The 18,396-nt window shown below is 40.3% G+C and overlaps 1 protein-coding gene across 1 annotated transcript in view; it reads left to right on the forward strand.

Annotated features, from left to right (window-relative positions):
- Positions 1–634: 634 nt before the first annotated feature.
- Positions 635–18,396, forward strand: part of VCAN (versican) — an 87,260-nt gene continuing 69,498 nt past the window's right edge. The window contains exons 1-4 of the mRNA XM_062513419.1: positions 635–704; positions 5,307–5,678; positions 15,022–15,196; positions 15,760–15,887. Of these exons, the coding sequence (XP_062369403.1) occupies positions 635–704; positions 5,307–5,678; positions 15,022–15,196; positions 15,760–15,887 (745 nt within the window). The remainder of the gene's footprint in view (positions 705–5,306; positions 5,679–15,021; positions 15,197–15,759; positions 15,888–18,396) is intronic.

The raw sequence follows: 18,396 nt of genomic DNA on the forward strand, positions 1-18,396 counted from the left end.
CAGCCTGGTTAGCTGTCCAAGTGAAGACGTCATGTAGTAGATTTTGCAGCAATATCAGGAAAATCAAGGTGGTGATAAAAATTGGTCAGCGTTTTGACAAACTGCTGCTGAAAGTAATTTCTTGTGTTGGGATGTTCATAGCACGTATGTGTAACTATATGGATGAGGGACTATTTATAAGCCCTTTGTAGTCATTGGTGTTTGTGTGTTTTGCAATTCTTTTGTAGCTTTGGGGATATTTACAGGTTCAACATATGTCACTATGAACTGAAATGAAAACTGAGAAATAATGTTGTGAACATGCAATTTATTATTGTGTATATATGATACATGTGAAGAGCTCTCCAGCTGTTGGAAGGTGGAGCCTGTAATGGAAAGTGAGAGGCATACCCAAAGGGAACTGACATGTCAGAGAATCAACAGCCTGAAACCCATTATAAATCTGTATTCCATGGAGGCACATGGTCACTGTAACAAATTCCCACCATAAATTGTTTAATGAAAACGCCCTGAAAGCAGGAAGGACTGCTTCTGATACCAGTGACAAATACTGATGTGCTGAGTTATAGCATTTGCTAAGGATAACAGTGCAGTACTAACCACTTACTCCTTTGTTCTTCATTTCTAGGTCAAGATGTTGTTAAGTATAAAAAGTATCTTATGGATGTACTCTACATTAGTTATAACATGTATGCTACCTAAAGGTAAGTCTTCTGCACATAGAACATTTAATTAAAATTAATTTAGTGATCTAATTGGTAGGGCATTTCACAGGACTGAGGGAACAGCCCAAACTCAGGAAACTGACTTTCTTTGCCTCTGCCATGCTGCGTCACCTCACTAACTGTGTTTTTGTGTCCTCCTCGAGGTGCTAATGATTTATCTGTTCTGCTTGGGCTGCCACGGGCTAAGCTGGAGTCTGGAGCAAGGAGGTGTTAGGGCAGCTGCAGGTTTGGGTGGAAAGGAAGGAGCCCTTACTACCCCTCTTTGTGATTACATGCTAAAACTGAAGTATGTATCCATGTGTGGTTGCCATAGTTATTTGAAAGTTTGGGTCAGGCCTTCAACAAAGAAAATATCCCAACAGCTGCTGCAGACTCACAAAATTGGTAAAGCAGCTTTCCCAGGTCTCAAAGCAAGACTTTTTTCTTTATTTTCTTTCCCCTTGCTTTCCAGGAACTCCTCAAACTGACTTTAGCCTTTGGGAAAAACCAAATTTATTACTTTTTTTTTTTTCCCCCACCAAGCTAGAATACTGCTGCTAGTAACATCTTTATGTAGTCCTGAATGATAAAGAAAAGGACTGGTTCATTAGTGGAACCAATTAAAAAAAATACATAACAAAAAAAACCCACCCCAAAAACCAAAAAACAAACAATAATAGATTTAGACTGGATATAAGGAAGAAAGGTCTCGGTCAGACCACAGGCCTGACTCACTGTCTTGCACAAATGCAAAATTCAGGGATACAGGGATTGAGAAGCAGTGCTGTACATGGGGAGGAGCCACATGGATCCTTGGAGTTGTAGAATGTGGGATGGCATCTTTACATGTCCTCTCACTTACTCCACCTTTTATTACATCTTGAATGGCTAGTCTTATCTCCAGAGTGGAATTTTTGGTACTTAGGAGTTTTTTTAATGAATGTCCCATTCTCTGGAATGTAGATCAGGTTGTGACCCATCCTTATTTGCCTAAATTTTTTTTGAAGAAATTCAGAAAAACCATGATGTTCCCAGAACATGCTGTGAACTTTGTAGGGTTTACTTTGTAGGTCAGGGGCCATTCTTCTGCCCTACAGAGTGTTAACCATTTTCAAACTATGGCCATGATGAGGAGGACAGGGATGAAAAAGCTTTCCTTTTTCATGAATTGATATAATTCACGATCCCAAAGAATCTGTGGGATCAACTCATGCCCTTATCTTTTCTAGAAAAGTCAGTTGTTGCAATAATATTTTTGAGATGAGTGTTAGAAGACTACACACAATCTTTAGAAATACATATTTTGTTTAAAAATACTCTAAAAATAAAATATGTCATCATTCTGAAAGACACCCTAAGTGTCCACCTTTTCTTTTTAAATCCTTATATTTTGGATATAAAATTGAAGCCTTTAAATCTTTTGTGAAACACTAATTCCCAGCTTATCACTATTGTGGTTTACAAGCAAGACCTTTTGGTTATAATCGACCCTGGAGTTTTTCCTTCCTGTTCTGGGTGGCCATTTGTAGCACTTTGTTGAGTTCTGCAGCTGAGATTTGCATTTGCCTGGCTCCTTGTGAGTGTCTTGCAGACTGTAAAGTAATTCTTCATCACTCTGCACATCCTTCTCTTATTCTGATTGTTCAGGCCACAAACCACCTGATAAAGGACTCAGGGAAGGTTTTGTTGGGTCTCAGTCCATTACCTGTCTCAGTGTTTCCTACAAGTTGCACTCAATTCATTATTATCTTCACTAAAAGGCTTGTGGTTAATGAAAAGGCTTCTCTTAGGCTCAGTGCTAGTATCTGGATTGACAAAACACACAGTTTCACTGATCCTTTCTATTTCTGCTGCTAGACAGGGCAATGTACCATATGTCCCAGCAGGTTGTTGATGAACTGAAAAATGAGATGCAACATTTTTTTCTTTCCCCCCCCACCCTCATAAATTTATGTAAAAATAAATAGAATATTTTATTCTTTAAGCATGTGGAATTTGTCTGCATAGTCAGTAGCAACATTCTGTTCAGTTAAACTCAATTATGTGGCAAATTCACTCCTCTAAGCAGTATCAAACCATGCAGAGCACTCTTTTCTTCAGATCCCTTGTCCACTGCTGATGTATTGGCCTCGTCATTTTGGTTAATGTGATACAGAAGGGCAAAATTCTGTCCTTTTTAAAATTATCTGGACTCCTACTTTAAGAATTTTGTGACATTTGCCACAGAGCAAATGTACACATTGGATTAGTATAAGACTCTGATAGCTTCTGCATTGGTCAATAAACTCTGTTAGGTTAACTAATTTGGAGTGCTGTAAAAAATTAAGATTTTTGGAACTGTGCAGGAACATCACTTAATCTTGTGTTTCAGATATTATGTCAGCCAAATATTTTCTTTTTTTTGTAGGGAAAAACTTCCTTCTCTTCTTCTTCCTTTTCCTTTTTCTTCTTGACTTCTTCTTCCCTCCCCTCACCACAACAAATAGCTTTTTATAAAGTGTGATAAAGTGTTTTCTAAAGTTGGACAGAGCTGCAGCTACACAGAATCTCCTGTTCTGGGAAGTAACACAGTTTAGCCTGGATCTAGTTTGCATATCAGGATGATATGTGTTGTTTGCCAAGGCTTCCAGCTGGCTGATGTGAATTTTAAAGGGAGGAAATTTCCTCAGGGTTCAGGGCTGATATTCCAGATCACTCATAATCAGAAACAATGTTCTTAAAAAGTTCATTAAAGTTCTGTCAGTCAGTATAATTATAATTTAGTCATTCTTCATTTAAGAAGAAAGTTCCTGTAAGGTGTATAGATGACAAAAGATCATAATAAATTCTAAATATTTTGAGACTGATTTTAATCTCCCACCTGTGCAATTTGGCAGTAATTCTATCACAACTGATAGCACTGAGAATTAATCCTGTTTCTTTATCTCTAACCACTGTAACTCTGTGAAGTTTCAGCAAAATAAAGGTGATATAAAGGATCTTTGGTTTCATCAGTTTTGATACTGTCATCTTGACTCTATCTGGACTGTGTGCCCAAGGAATTCTAGTTTGGTAGGCATGGATGGAAAAGACCCAAGAGCTTCCATTCAGAGTTCTGTGTCTTCCCCGTCAGTCCGTTTTTCTCTTTTTCTGGCTGGTGCTTTATTATTGAAATGCTTGGGCAGTGAGCTGATGACTCTTGTATTGAATCTGTTTAGACAATGCCGTTAAGATTTTGTCCTGTGGAAAATCATCAATCTCTGTTAAAAATACTCAAGTTATTGAACAACTTTCCTTTTTTTCTTCTATTTTCCTTTCCCCCCCATTTTTTTTCTGTTTTCTTTCTTTTTTTCCCTTTTTTTCCCCACCCCCTCTTCCTCTCTTTTTTTCTCTTTCCTTTTTGCTCTTCTTTAGCTCTCTCCCTCTGCCCACCCTTCCATTCCACCCTCCAATCTTCTACTACTTATGGAGAGATTATATTTTTCATCATAGATAAACAGATAATTTTAATGTGCTGGTTACTTCTGTTTAATGTATCACTCTGTTGGTGGCTATTGTTAAGTTCTGTTTCTAAACTTTAGGAATACTAGCTCCCTTCAAAATAATGATGGCCATGTTCTACCTTTCAAAAATGTTAGAGTGAAGGACTGTGAAAGAGGTAAAATAGTAACTGTTGTGCATCAGCTTTTAATCTTCATTAAGATTATTTCATTCATTAAGCCATTATGTGTGATGAAATAACATCGCATGAAAAAGGTAAATCCATCTGAAATCCTCTCTTCAGCTGCAGCGTGCAGCTTGGATGAACAGTAGTCAACTTCCCCCTCAGGATATTGTCAGATGGAAGCATTTCACTGTGAAATGTTTGCAGCTGGAGATGACATAAAACATGATAAAAGACCTGATCATGTCAAGTCTGAGCCAAGTAGGGACTTTCTGTGTGCTTTACTTCCTCCTTTGCTTTTGCATCCTGAAATATTTCATTTCTGCGATGTGTTAAAGGCCCCGAGGCTACAAGGAAAAAACTTTGAAAGAGTGACTGTTTGGGAGGCTCTCACTGGAAAAGCTTTTGTTTTAGCACGTGTGCAACGAAGAGAATTAACCCCTGAGAAAACAGTGGGGTCAGGGGTGACAGGGGTGCAAAGCCATGGGCTGTGTGTTTCCTTCTGAGGACAGGAACAGCTGCTGTGAGGCGAGGCAAGGTGTGAACTCCAGCAGCTCCCCTGCTTTTAGGGCTTTGGCCAGTGAGGTAACTCATGGTTTTTCACTCTGAGTGGTCTTCCTCCTGTTGATTGAGGAAACAACTCTTGCAGTTCATCTGTCACCTAAAATTTCAGACCAGTTTCCAAAGGTTAATTACTTGTGGCCATAACAAATGGAGAAAATAAGTCAGAATGAAATTTTCCCAAAGAGAAACGTGCTTCATCATTAGCCTAAGGTGTACCAAGATGGATACAAACTTAAGCTTAAACTCCCCAGTGCTGTTACAAATCAGGTAAAGTTAATGGATTTCAGGGTTAGCATTAGTGAATCATTAATTAACAGTGAAATATATCTGTTCCTGATTTTGTTGTTACACTGATGTGATTTCTCCTCTCTCCTCGCTCTCTCCCCTTTTTCTAGTGAAAGCAGAAAAAAAAACCCTAGTCAAGGGATCTCTCTCTGGAACTTCAGTCCTGCCATGCTTCTTTTCAACCACACCCACCATATCCTCCAGCTACGCTGCCGAGTACCTCCGGATCAAATGGTCCAAGGTGGAACTGGACAAAAGCGGGAAGGACGCCAAGGAAACCACAGTCCTGGTGGCCCAAAATGGCAACATCAAAATAGGCCAGAGCTACAAGGACAGGGTGTCTGTCCCGAGCCATTCCGAGGAGACCGGTGACGCCTCGCTGACCTTCTCCAAGCTGCGTGCCAGCGACGCCGGGGTCTACCGCTGCGACGTCATGTACGGAGTGGAGGACACACAGGCCATCCTCTCTCTGGCTGTTGAGGGTAAGGGTTTGTCTGTTTCATTTTGTAGTCAGCAGTGGTTACAGCTAAAGCAGCAGAGCTTAGTAATTGGTGCAAAACTGGTGAGGAATTAAAGGCACATCTTCAGCGATATGCCCTTGGAGTAGGGTGAAAAGAAGCAACTTGTGAAGGATAGGATGAAAACTTAGGGCGGAAAGAAGCCACTGAAGCTGTGGTTTGCCTGTCTTGATGTCTAAAATTATGCCACCAAAAGTGGGAGATGCTCAAGAGGCCATCGGCCCCTCGGCCACCTGGGCACCCTGGGCTCATGTCCAGCTGCTGTCACCAGCACCCCAGGGCCTGTCCCAGCTTTCCAGCCCCTGTATCCCACCCTGGGCTGCTCCATGGGTTTAAGCAAAACAAAAGAGTGAGTTGCCAAAGGAGCATGTGGTGTGTGGGTGTTTCTCCTCCAGAGCCTGCTCGTGGAGCATGGCACAGAGGCTGCTGCAGAGCCCTGTTGGGCTGGCACTGAGCCTGAGCTCACAGGCTGTGCTGAAAGGCAGGGCATTAGCCCAGGCTCAGTGCCATGCACAGGCAAGTTCTGGACCCAGGTTTCTGCCTGTGCTTAGGGCAGTACTGAGCTCTGTGCATGGGTCTCCTCATAGGAGCCTTGCTTTTAGCCCTGCCTTGCACACCCCTTTGCAGCTTGGTGGTATTTGGAAGTTCAGTATTTGCTCAGTTGAATGAATCTCAAAACAAACATAATAGTAATATCTGCTGCTGGAAATCATGGTTTTGGCTAAGGCTTTTTTAGTGAGCTTAATACTGTATTGTTCTTCCAATCTGCCTAGCCTAATGTGAACAATCTGTTGGCATTGATTCGACTAAAGGATTCAAAGGTGTGGCCTTAATTTGGAAATCCAGTAAATCAGTGTAGCCATTTATGTCTGCATGACTTCAGAAACTGTTAGGTCCTAATGACAAAAGCAAAAGAAATCCTGGTTAGAATGTTACTTTTCATAACGGGTGTACCTGGCATTCCTTATCCCTTTTCAAGTGTTCCCTTGACTACATATCTATATCCAGGAACAGCAGATGTTTATGACAATAAAATATCAGATGATTTATGGTGATACTCTATCTTTTGCAGTTGTTGCTCTTGCAAAAACACTGCAGAGTGATGAACTGGTTAGATTTATGATTTTACTTCAATGAAAACTTTGCACACATTTTCTTTCTGCAACTGTTCATTTCCATGACTGCTTTAAATGTCAGGATTTCAGGAGAGGATAAAAGCTAAGTTTTGCTTATGGAAATGGAAAATTGTTTTGCTAGATCGTAATTTGTGCCTCAGTTTTTTCTCCATTATGTAAAGAAATGGCATTTATAAGCTCCTAAGAACTTCAAGTGAATATTGCTGCTCAAATCTTCTGCTCTATTCTTTGATTTCATGTTCTATTTATAGACCAAAAAAAAAAAAAAAGTCCTGAATACAAATTATCTCCGTTGTTTCTTTTTTGAACCTGCACCCCAAAATGACACTATTTGAAGAGACGTGATCCTCTGCACTCCACCTTGGTGCATTCTGCACTGCTGCCCTGGCTGGGGTGCAGGAAGGTATTTCCATGTTAACTGAGGTAATTCCAGAGCTGAGGGATAGCCTGGTTCAGCACTGTGCTTTGGTCAGCTCTCCTGGGTGGAGCTGGGGCTCTGGTAAAATTATCACCAGGTTTGTTTTTTTTTTTTTTAAATTCTGCTCATTTTATGCTCAAATTAAGTAGGCCAAAACTTTTTGGCAGAGTTCTGCTGAAGCAGGTGTAATTCTTGTTTTTATGCTTCTTTGGGTATTTTTAAACCAATTCAGGACTTTTGTTTTAGCTAATTTCAGGGTCTTCATTTGTTTTATGGACACTCCCTAATTTTAAACTTTCAAACAAAAGAGCATAATGCAGCATCAATGAATCCAGGAAGATAAGATTAGACAGCTGGCCTGCTTGTTTTTCAAATTAACCTTCGTAGCATTATAGATAGCTAGGAGAGCTAATTTGAATAAAATTACCGTAATTGACATTTCTCTCCTTTAGTTATGCTGGGAATACAAAACTGCTCTTGAACACACTGTGCATCAAATAAATATATTTTACTACCAGTGATGGAATGTATTGTGAATGAAAAGTGTGATTTCTGAGGAAGAATAATTTTCTCAGTAGCATACAGGTTTTCCCACGTTAAACTGAATAGTGGGTGTTAGACACTGAAAGTAGAACTTCTAATGTCTAATTATTTCTTTTGGCTGGGTCTCAAGGCTAACACTGTACAAAAGTTGTAAATGTGAGCTTTTTTTTTTTTTCTGTTTAGCTATCACAACAGACAGATTTGATAACTTGTGTCCAAATATCTAGTTGATTTGCTGTTTTAGATGCCAAATGAACTTCTGAAGTCAGATTCATATGTTATTACTAACAAATTGTTCAGACAAAAGATCTGACTGTCCCAGAGTCCTATTGCAATTAAAGCGGATGGTATCAAAGGGCAAACTTAAACATTTACCCTATTTTTTTTATGACCCATTTTGTTTTCAGAGACTTGTCACCCATGGAATTACCCACACAGAAACTTTTGTTATTCCATCCTGAACAGATATGAGTTTGGCTTTTCTCATTTGTTTTTTGAATGTCTGTAGCTTTTCAGTATCCATGGGTGGACTCCTGGTTAAGCCACCACTAAACCACAGCTGGTTATCTTAGTTATCATTCACAAGGAAGGCACGTTTCATCACACATGTTGCCTTTGTCTCTGCAGTGCATATTTCTAATGCATCATTTTTTTACAGGTAAAAGTTTTCCAAACAATGACAGGATCTTGGATACTGATGTAATCCTGTGGTCTACCTTTGCCTTAGCTATAGGAATTAATGGTGACAGATACTTGGGTATCAATAGCTGCTTATATTTGGAAAGAGATGGTCTTTAAGGTTCCTTCCATCCCAAACCATTTCATGGTTCTGTCTCAGAGACATCATCAAGACACTGTGAGTTCACAGGGGATCCTTTATGTGCGGAGCAGTGCTTGGCTGTGAATGCATCAAACAGAGATCAAATACTTTGATCTGAATATCTGTTTAAATGTCTCATCTTAAAGCAAAAAATCCTGAATTGGCTTGTTTAATTCTGGGGGTGTGAGGAGTTGTGCTCTGGCTCTGTGAGCACAGCCCTGGGGATCTGGGAAAGTCACAGCCCAGTGTAGGAGGAGGATGACACATTGGGTTACTTGATCCAGTTTTCCTTTGGCATTGCAAGTCTCCTCATTCCATGCTGAGCCATGTGCCCACACCTAGCAGAGAACACCCATCCATGAGGGCCAGGTGGTCTCCACACTTCACCCCTGAGATCAGGGTTACTATTTTTTGTGTTCTGCACTTGCTGAGGGTGTAAGAGGGAGGAGGGAAGCACTTAATTTTAGCCCACGCAGGAAATTTGGGGTAGCCAGGTGCCTGCCTTACTCATCATTCACACCTACAGGGCTGTCCTTGGGGCATGCAGCTCTGCAGGTTCACTGGAGGGGCACTTTCTTCAGACTGGTTGCCCCCTTTCCTGTTATTAATCATGAAGAATGCTTTCCTGACACCCTGGTTGCTGCTATAATTACACTGACCTTCCAAACCAGGGATATTTTCTGTTCGAAATGGATCTGACAGCATGGCAGTGTTAGATGCTTCAGCTTCTCACAGCAAGAATGAAGAATCTTAGAATATTTTGAGTCGGACGGGACCCACCAGGATCATCCAAGCCCAATCCTGGATATGTAGAGCAAGTCATACTAATTTTCACTTCCACATGGCTTTTTTCTCTGCTTTCTGTGCATATTCCTCCAAAATTTTCCCTTTGTCTCGGGAGCAACTCTTCCTTCGTCAGATTCTGTAATTTCATCTCTCTACGGTGTTTTGTGCTTTTATTTTAACCTTTTTTGGTGTTCCTAAGCCCTCAGTTCAAACTGTCTCACACTGGGAGTCCTTGACCTCTCAGCTTTTGGATGTTCCTGGGTGGGGTAAGCTCTCTTCATTAAATATCCCTGGTCACCAATTAGGGAGATTTATAGACGGCTCTTTTAGACTCAACTTGTAACCTTCAGGCAAAGCTACCTTGGGTGAGCTGAATTCCAGAAAGGATTTTATGAAAAGTACTGCTGTACCTTTCTGTCTCCACATTTATTCCTTCTCTCTAGTCATAATGAAGTCCACTTTTATAAAATAAATTTGAGCTACCTTGTAAAAAAATCTGACCTGCAAATGAAATGACACAGTACTTTTCATTCTGGAAAATTTCTGAATATTTAAAGAAATACTTGTTTTGTGTGGTGCTAAGATACTGGGCAATTAAGAAGAACATTTATGAGCCAATGTATTCAAAATTAAGAAATCTGAACAAACCACTCATTTGACCCGATTTTTTTTGTTCTCCTCCTTAGAGATAATTGGATTTAAAGGGATCAAAGTGGCAAATGGGATCCTTCTAGTTTACTTACTCTTTTGTCATGGCTTCTCAGTGATTTTTTTTTTTTTGCCAGAAGTGAGAGCACTTTATTATGTTCTAACTGATATTTTGGGAATTCACTCTTTAGGTCTCATTTTCTCAGTGTGTTTAAGTCTTCTGCAAGTCTGAAAGACTTAATTTTTCCCCCCAATTTTTTTTGTGTGTTCTTTTTAAAGCCTGTAAAAACAATCCCAGGCTTAAGATACTGATCTTGTTAATGGAAAGAAACAAGAACTAGGGAGGCAGAGTAGACTGTAATTCACAATTTTCATTTTTATGCAAACTTGTCTTTCCTGCAAGCATTATAATGATAATAAATGAAAGTTGTTTCCCCGAAGTGGGAACGATGCCACTCAGTGATGCTGTTAGTTAGCCCTGGGAGATTGTGTGCTGCCAACCTAATTGATCTATTCTCTCTGCAGCAGAAATCCCCTTCTTTATCTCTTTAAGTAGGCATTTGAAAGGTGCTTTTACCTAATCTTTTGGACTTACCTGTCTTGAAACTTTGCCACCTCTTGATGTTGAACTTCAGTGTAAATTATACTCTCCTAATGGATCCCGAGGAATATTCCTGTCAAGAGAGTGCAATTGGTAGAGGCCATCAAAGGGTGGCAGAGGGAAAAAGTGATAAAGACCCAGGGTCTGCATGCAAAGCGTGCCAGGAAGAGGGAGGGAAATGGTCTGGCCAAACTGCTGTGTCCCTCTTGTAGAGTTTGGGAGCGTGGCAACCTCTGGGTGGACAGGTGTGGTGGTTCTGCATCAGGCTGGATGCAGGAGCTGTGCTGGGAGAGTAATAAAGGATGAAAACACAGGTGAAGCTCAGCATTGATCCCTTCTCTTATTACCTGGAGCTGTTCAGAGGAGTCCCTGTGCCCCTCCACCTGTGTGCTGGGACACAGACATCCTGCAAAGTGTGAGCTGGTGCAGGCGTGTCTGTCCCTGGAGAGCCCTGGCAGGGCAGGACAGGGCAGGGGGAACGCACTTTTCCTCCCCACCATGAATTTCCCTGATGCACTTGGCAAGGCGAGCCTCTTCTTCTCAGGTTGCCAAAGCCCAAGAGAGGGGTCAGACGATGGGTGCAAAGCCTGGAGAGAGAGACACACAAACGAATTATTCATGCGGAGAACTGAAAATGCTGCCCCCGTTCCTTCCTTTCATACAGTGTTCGGTCCTGTAACCCGTGTTTTTGGGGTGTATTTGTAATGTAAATTCTCTTCTGCATTAGGGCCGGGGAGGATCTGAACTGACATCTGAACGGTGTGGTGGCTCTGGCACTGGGCCGGGGGTTATTTCAGGGATCTGCACCACAGTGTCCAAGGTCTGAAGACAGAAATTAACAGGATAACAAGCACTGCCATCACAATCTTTTCCCTTTAGGTATTTGCTGTGTTAGGCAACTTCTGAGATCCAGGCTTTATGTTGCCCCATCCAACGCTGCATGTGGCAGCAGCGTGAGCTCACTAGTGAAAGTGAACTATAATTTATTAGCCATACCAGGAGCTAATAAACTAGCTTCCCCTGTAGTTCCACAGGGTTTTGATGCACGATACACAAGAAAGCTGCAACCCGAAGGGGTGTGACCACGAAACCAGGATCTTACCCATGGAAACCCTTGTTTGTTAAAAGTTGAACACTTCACATTTTTATCTTCTGGTCTAAGACATGAGGTAAACGATGAAAAAACATTCACCCTTGCTCTGACAGAAGTGAATTTTAGATGCTACAAATTGCTTTCCTATGAGCACTCTTTCTTGCTGCTACTCCTTCCTGTAATTACACTAACTTTGTTTGCCAGATGTTCAGTGACAACATTATACTGCTGTAGTCTGTTTTCCAGTTGCTTTATTTGTTCCTAGGACAACTCCTTTCTTGCCTTTTTTTTCGGGGAGGAAATAGACAAAGGGGAAAAAAAAATTCCTTTTCAAATGTTTTAAAGTGCAAAGAGCGGGACAATGGGTTTTGCCCTTCTCTCTGTCTAACTGAAACAATGAAAGTCCTGCACTTTAATCTTCTTAGCCCCAGGGGTCTTCTAATTATTGCAGCTGTTGCAGAGGCTTATGCATAGTGAGTCCTCCTTCCCATTCATCTCGGAGGCTCTTTCATGTCCATTAGCTCCTCACTGGAAATGGAGGAACCTCCCGCTCAGAGAATAGGTGAAGTTTACCTTGTGGATCAGGGCGAAGAGAACAAAGCATTCCCCGAGTTCCTTTCCAGGATTTACAAATGACCAAAAGCTCTTCTTTGCCTCGGCGAAATCCACTTTAAATTGGCTGGGATATTAACTCTTTAGTTCTGCCTTGTTCAGGTGTCACACAGCTCTGCCAGGGTAGGAGGGCAGTGATGCTTCCAACGTGGAAATAAATAAAAGGAAGGAAGGAGAAGCGAAATAGCTGGTTGTGGAAAATCCACTAATATGTTTAAGCAGCAGGAAGCTTAAAAAAAAAAAAAAAAAAAGAAATACAGCTTTAGAGAAATATGTTGCCATCCTCTCTAAGGGAACAAACCTTTGGGTGGCTGTACTGAGAAGCAGAAATTTCTGTGCCCAGGTTGAAGTCATATACTATCACTTCAGCAATCTTGGAAAAAAAATTATAAAAAAGGAGACAATCCAAATTCATGCAAAATACATTGTAATTAAGATTAAAACAACGAACTGAATTAACAAATTGCTTGGGCATTTCTGACTCAGCATCAAATATGCTTTATTACAGAAATGCCAATGTTATTAAAAAATGTTTTAGTGTTTGTATATGTTAAAAAATTATAGAAAAGCCAGATGCACAGCTTGTGAATATTATTATGGGTTGATAGTTATGAAACAGGATAAATATTTTATCTGCCTTTGTTGGGGCCTTGGTAAAAGTTGCCCATTTTTAAATTCTACATCTAGAACACCAAGCAGACCACCTGAACTCCTGTTTTTATTTACCTCTGTGCTACTAATATAGCAATCCTCATTTATACCAACAGGTGTTCTGCTTATAGTTTCAACCACCGCTACTAAATTCTGAATATATTAAAATAAATATTTTTATGCATAACACATGTTAAAAAAATATATATAAATGTCCAAATAATATATTTTTGTGATTTTAAGGTTTAAATGCTGATGTTGCCCAAGTCTGTGTTCTGGGGTGGTTTAGCAGTGAGGCTGTGGGGAGCAGGGTGTCCCCCATCCACACTGAAATGCTCCTTTGGCTCCCAGCACAGGATGAAGATGCCCTTTGGAAGCTGTCCCTGTTCTCTGCTTGTTCTTGAAATCTGCCCAGAAATTGTTTGGAACAGTGTTGTGTGGCCTGAGCCAAATAATGCAGTGAAATAACATAACAATTTAACAACTTTAATGACTGAATTTCAGGCACCTGGAAAGTTTAATGTGATGATACAAACACCAGCCCTAATTTTCCTGGGTGTATTCTTCACTTGCCACTGTTGCCAAACAACACTTGGATCCATTTGAAGCTGAAATTACACTGTTACTTGGAAGAAGCTGTTTGTGATGGGTTTTGTCAGTTCTGAAAGGCATTTTATGGGGATGCTGGTGGTCTGCAAGCTTCCAGTTAGTGGCTGCAGCTGGTGTGTGACTCCCTATTAAATGATGAAATATGGGAATTCCCAGCCTTTCTTCTTTTATTTCCTGTTTCTCTGCAAGTGGCTTTGATTAAAAAAAAGATGTCTGATGGTTGAGTAGTTTTCAGATAATATTTTCTGTACTAATTTCTTAGTGACTCATGACAAGAAGAAAAATGTGTATTCTCTGCTTATTTGCCATATGCAGATTTTTTGATGACTGGCAAAAATTTACTGAATTTGTCTGCATGGGAAAAAGATTTCTAAATAAGTTGGAAATTCTTGCATCAACAGTTTGACAAATGATCTGTATTTCTATTTGTTTGTAAACTAGCAGGCTTTCTTTATCTTTCAGCAATGCTCTAATAGCAAAGACCTGCTGTAAAATTAATTATTGCTACAATATCACCATTTTCCCTAACTGCATTACAGTATGTTGTTTCCTCATCATGAAGTACTCCAGTAAAACCATAAGGGAAAGAGAACATTTAATGATTTAGGGGCTTGTTTTGTTTTGTTCCCATTCTCTGGATCTTTTATGGTGTTGAAACCTTCTGAGGATTTCAGAGTGCAATTAGTTAGGTATTGCAAGGGACATGCCTTTGATGCTAAACTGTAAAATACATTGGTAATAGGGGTAAATGATTTTGTAAAGTGGGTTGGCTGTTTTCTGCCACTTCAGTGCCCTTTATGGTTTGTTCTAGCTGTTGTCAGATTCAGTGGGAATTGTGTGTGCGTGTTGAAAACAGAATGTGGCTTCTAGACAGATCCTGCTTTGAAAAAAAGCAAAACATCTTCACACCAGACCTCCCTCTCCAAAGGTCTGATGTGCTCCAGAAACTGCTGAAATTGTCAAGGTGCTTTTCAGAACCAGAAAACCCCAAATAAAATCACACTTTGTTTTGTTTGTGCAATTCATGGTGTATGTGGGAAAATATGACTATGGAAAACAGACCAAAAATCCATATAAGTGATAAATTATATATTTGTAGTGATCTTTGATCTGTAGAAACTGACACCAGGACCATCACTGATTAACAAATCAGCTTAAAAACGCCCCAGATTTTGGGGGGTCTTTTGTCATTACTGTTAACAGCCACTAGAGGGGGGACATCATTTATACCATAATATCTCACATTTTCTGCACTATTTTTCATTCTAGCCGTCTGTTTTCAACATTGTGACAACGCCTAGGTAAGGTTACAGAGTGGTGATGGCTGGAGGAACAACACAAAATGTGTCACTAACAGTTTTTTTTTTGTTTTTTTTTCTTGCTTTCTCAGGTGTGGTGTTTCACTATAGGGCTGCCACGAGCAGGTACACCCTGAATTTCACACAGGCCCACCAGACCTGCCGGGACAATGGTGCTGTCATGGCCAGCCCAGAGCAGCTGAAAGCAGCCTATGAGGATGGGTTTGAGCAGTGTGATGCTGGCTGGGTGTCTGACCAGACTGTCAGGTGAGGCTTTCAAAATACCTCTCCACACTTTTCCCCAACGTTTGTGTGCCTCGCCTGTGCAGACTTGAGCTCCTGTCTTGCCATAACTGACACCTTGGAGTGGCTACCTAGAACAGACACACTTAAAAGAATAAAGTGGGTATTTATTAGAGGCCTTCAATAGATACACCTTGGGCTTTCAAGGTCTCCCAGAGGCTACACCCAAGATGGATGGTGGTGATGAGTTTTTCACACAATTATAAATTTGTGTGAATAATTTTTCACAAATTATCTATTTGCATATCAGGGGTTAATCCTCCAATTACAGCTTCAGGTAATGAAGTCATATTCCCCCAGTTTCCTCCTCCCCAACTCTCTTTTGTTTGTACTTTTTGGGGCATGAGGCTGTAGTGTGTCTTTGGACCACAAGCCCAGAGGAATTGTTTTGTCTGACCAAAATGTGCAGACAGTAACTAACACTCTGCATGGAGTTTAGACTTATACACTAAAGCAGTACAGGATTTGAAAAATATAAAGTACTACAACCCCAAGGCATCATAATAAGAAATTTTCTGCACATCCAGGTATCCAATTAGACATCCAAGAGTTGGCTGCTTTGGAGATAAGATGGGAAAGAAAGGAGTCAGGACGTACGGGCGCCGCTTCCCTAACGAGACTTACGATGTTTATTGCTACGTGGAGCGCATGGAAGGTGAGATGGTTCTGCAAAGCCTGGGAGTGCACTGCAGGACTTACAAAGTGACTGGGGAGCCTAATATCTGGGAGAGCAGAGAAGGAGAAGATACCACTTAAAATAAGTTTTGGCTGCTCTGGAACAGAAGGGAACTGCTGAACGGAGGGAGCCTACGGTTTGTGGTCTTGCAGGTCCTAATTAAAGGCCAGTGTGGAGTCTACAAAGAGGCAGTCAGGGTTCAAACTGCCTATAGTTAGTGCAGTAGGTCTCACAAAAGCTGCTGTTGAAGCATCCTATTTTTTGAATGTTGCATAAAAGTATTTTCAAAGAAGTGCATTTTATGTTTGAGAAACTGTATATGCTATATATAAGTATATACAAAGATGTAGTATATGTGCTAACTGTATTATAGTTATTAAAGTATGCAGTTAAGTCTTTTTATATGTCCATGGCATAAAATTAGACAGATATTGAATAGCCATCTATGTTTAATAGTCCCTTTTTAATAATGGGTCATCTCAGATTCAGAAAGAAACAAACAGGAAAATAAACCTCTGTAGTTTCTGGGTCTTGTTTAGTAAAATTATTACAGAGATATTTTGCAACCAAGTACTAACTGCAGTGCCCTGAGTGTGCCACACTTCTTCTGTTTGCCAGGTTTTTATTACATGCCAGTTCCACAATTCATTTCCAAAAAACCCCCCCGATAATTCCTAACTAAACATCTTCGGGGATGATCTTTGGCTGTTACACATTTAATTTAGTGCTCTTAAAGTCAGCAGAGCAGTAAATCAGCCTTGGCTCTGAGCAAGCCTGCCTTTATAGGTGTACATACATTTTAAAAAAGCAATTGCAAAATGCAGGTGCTCAGTGTGTGTTTGTAATCTGTTTTACATAAAATATAGATTAGATCATGCAATTGTTTTTCTCCTGCTGGTAAATTATAGAGATTTGAGTTACTGAAATCAGTAAGTGTATTTTTTTTTTAGTAGCTGAAGATCTGTCCTAGGCACCTTGTAGAGTTATGCAATACAAGCAACAGAGGTATTGCAAAGCCTCCAGAAAACATATATACTTGAGAATTTGTAACTTGAGCTTGAAAATCAGGTGATAGAATTTTGTTAGTGCTTTTCCTTGTCTTGATTTTAGTTATGTCCTGTTTACATCTGTCAGTGAGCAGAACCTGAGAACATCTACAATTCATGACATTCGATCCTCCATCAGTCCTTGATGAGATTGGATTCTGAATATCCTGTAAATCAACATTTTTAAATTCAGTTTGTGTCTTTCCCAGCTTACAAAAAAGAAGTTTTAGTCAAAAACATAATCTGTATAATTCCTAGGTGGAGAACAATCCCTTTTTCCTTTCCCTCTTCAAGAATGGAGGAGTGTAACTAATAGAGAGAAGATTGTCCTAGGTGCATGTGAGCCAGCAGTTTCTCAGGGTTAAAAGTTATCACCAAACTTTCAAAAATAAAACTTAAGCCAAAACTGAAGCATTTTTCACTGAGATTAATGGTCTCTGCTCTGCTTGGAGCAACCTGGAACCAGACTGTTGTGTGGTTCCAAGATGCTGCAGTGGCTGTGCAGTCCTCGTGGATGAAAATGCACAGTTCCTCAATTTTTTCATGTGCCTTAGTTGCTTCTTCTTTGTTATAAAATTTAATGTGCCAACATTTATGACCTAGTTTCCCTCTCTGGATGCATCTACACTTCTGTCCCACTGTTGTGGCCTATCAGCTGGACTGTGGTGACCTGACCTGCTTGCATATGAAACACACAGATTTTATCAAATATATAAGCTAGAGCACAATATTGCAGAGATTTGGTTCATTATATTGCATTCATTATACTGAACAGATTTAACATAAGATTATTATAATAGTTAGCCAAAGATGCTCCCCAGCTTTTCCCTTTTTGTTGTTATTGGTTCTTCTGGTTTTTTTTGGTTGTTGTTTTTTTTTTTTTTGTTTTGTTTTGGGTTTTTTTTTTTGATTGTTTATTTTCTTGGTTTGGGTTCCTTTTGTTTGTTTTGTTTGCTTTATTTTGGGTATTTTTGGTTGGTTGGTTGGTTTGTCGGGTTTTACGTGTGCATATTTGAGAGAGATTTCATTATTTTCTAGTTGTCTTGGAAGTTTTAAAATTATCAGCAGTGTGGCAACAACTTCCGTGACCTCCAGGAGGGGTTTATGGCATAGAAACAGTGTAGGTAGGTTCTGCTGGCATGCAGAGGAGTTACATTAGTGTGTTAGGATGAGGAGAAACAGGCACATGCTAGGAACACACAGTGGTGTAGTGCAGGATAAACCATTCCTCAGTGCCTTCACAGGAACCTGAGCCTGTGAACCAGACTCCCTTTTTCAGGTGGGGCTGAGGAGCCAGAGTGGCTTTGTCTGTGTAACAGGAGTGGTTTCTGTTAGGACAGAGGTTAGTTTCAAGTGGGTAGGAGCTTGTTAGAAGATACACAACATCTGTGAATTTATACTTCAGGACAACTCACCCAGAAGATGGGAATTTAGGCAGAATG

Source organism: Cinclus cinclus, chromosome Z, assembly GCF_963662255.1.
Source record: "Cinclus cinclus chromosome Z, bCinCin1.1, whole genome shotgun sequence".
Lineage (NCBI taxonomy): Eukaryota > Metazoa > Chordata > Aves > Passeriformes > Cinclidae > Cinclus > Cinclus cinclus.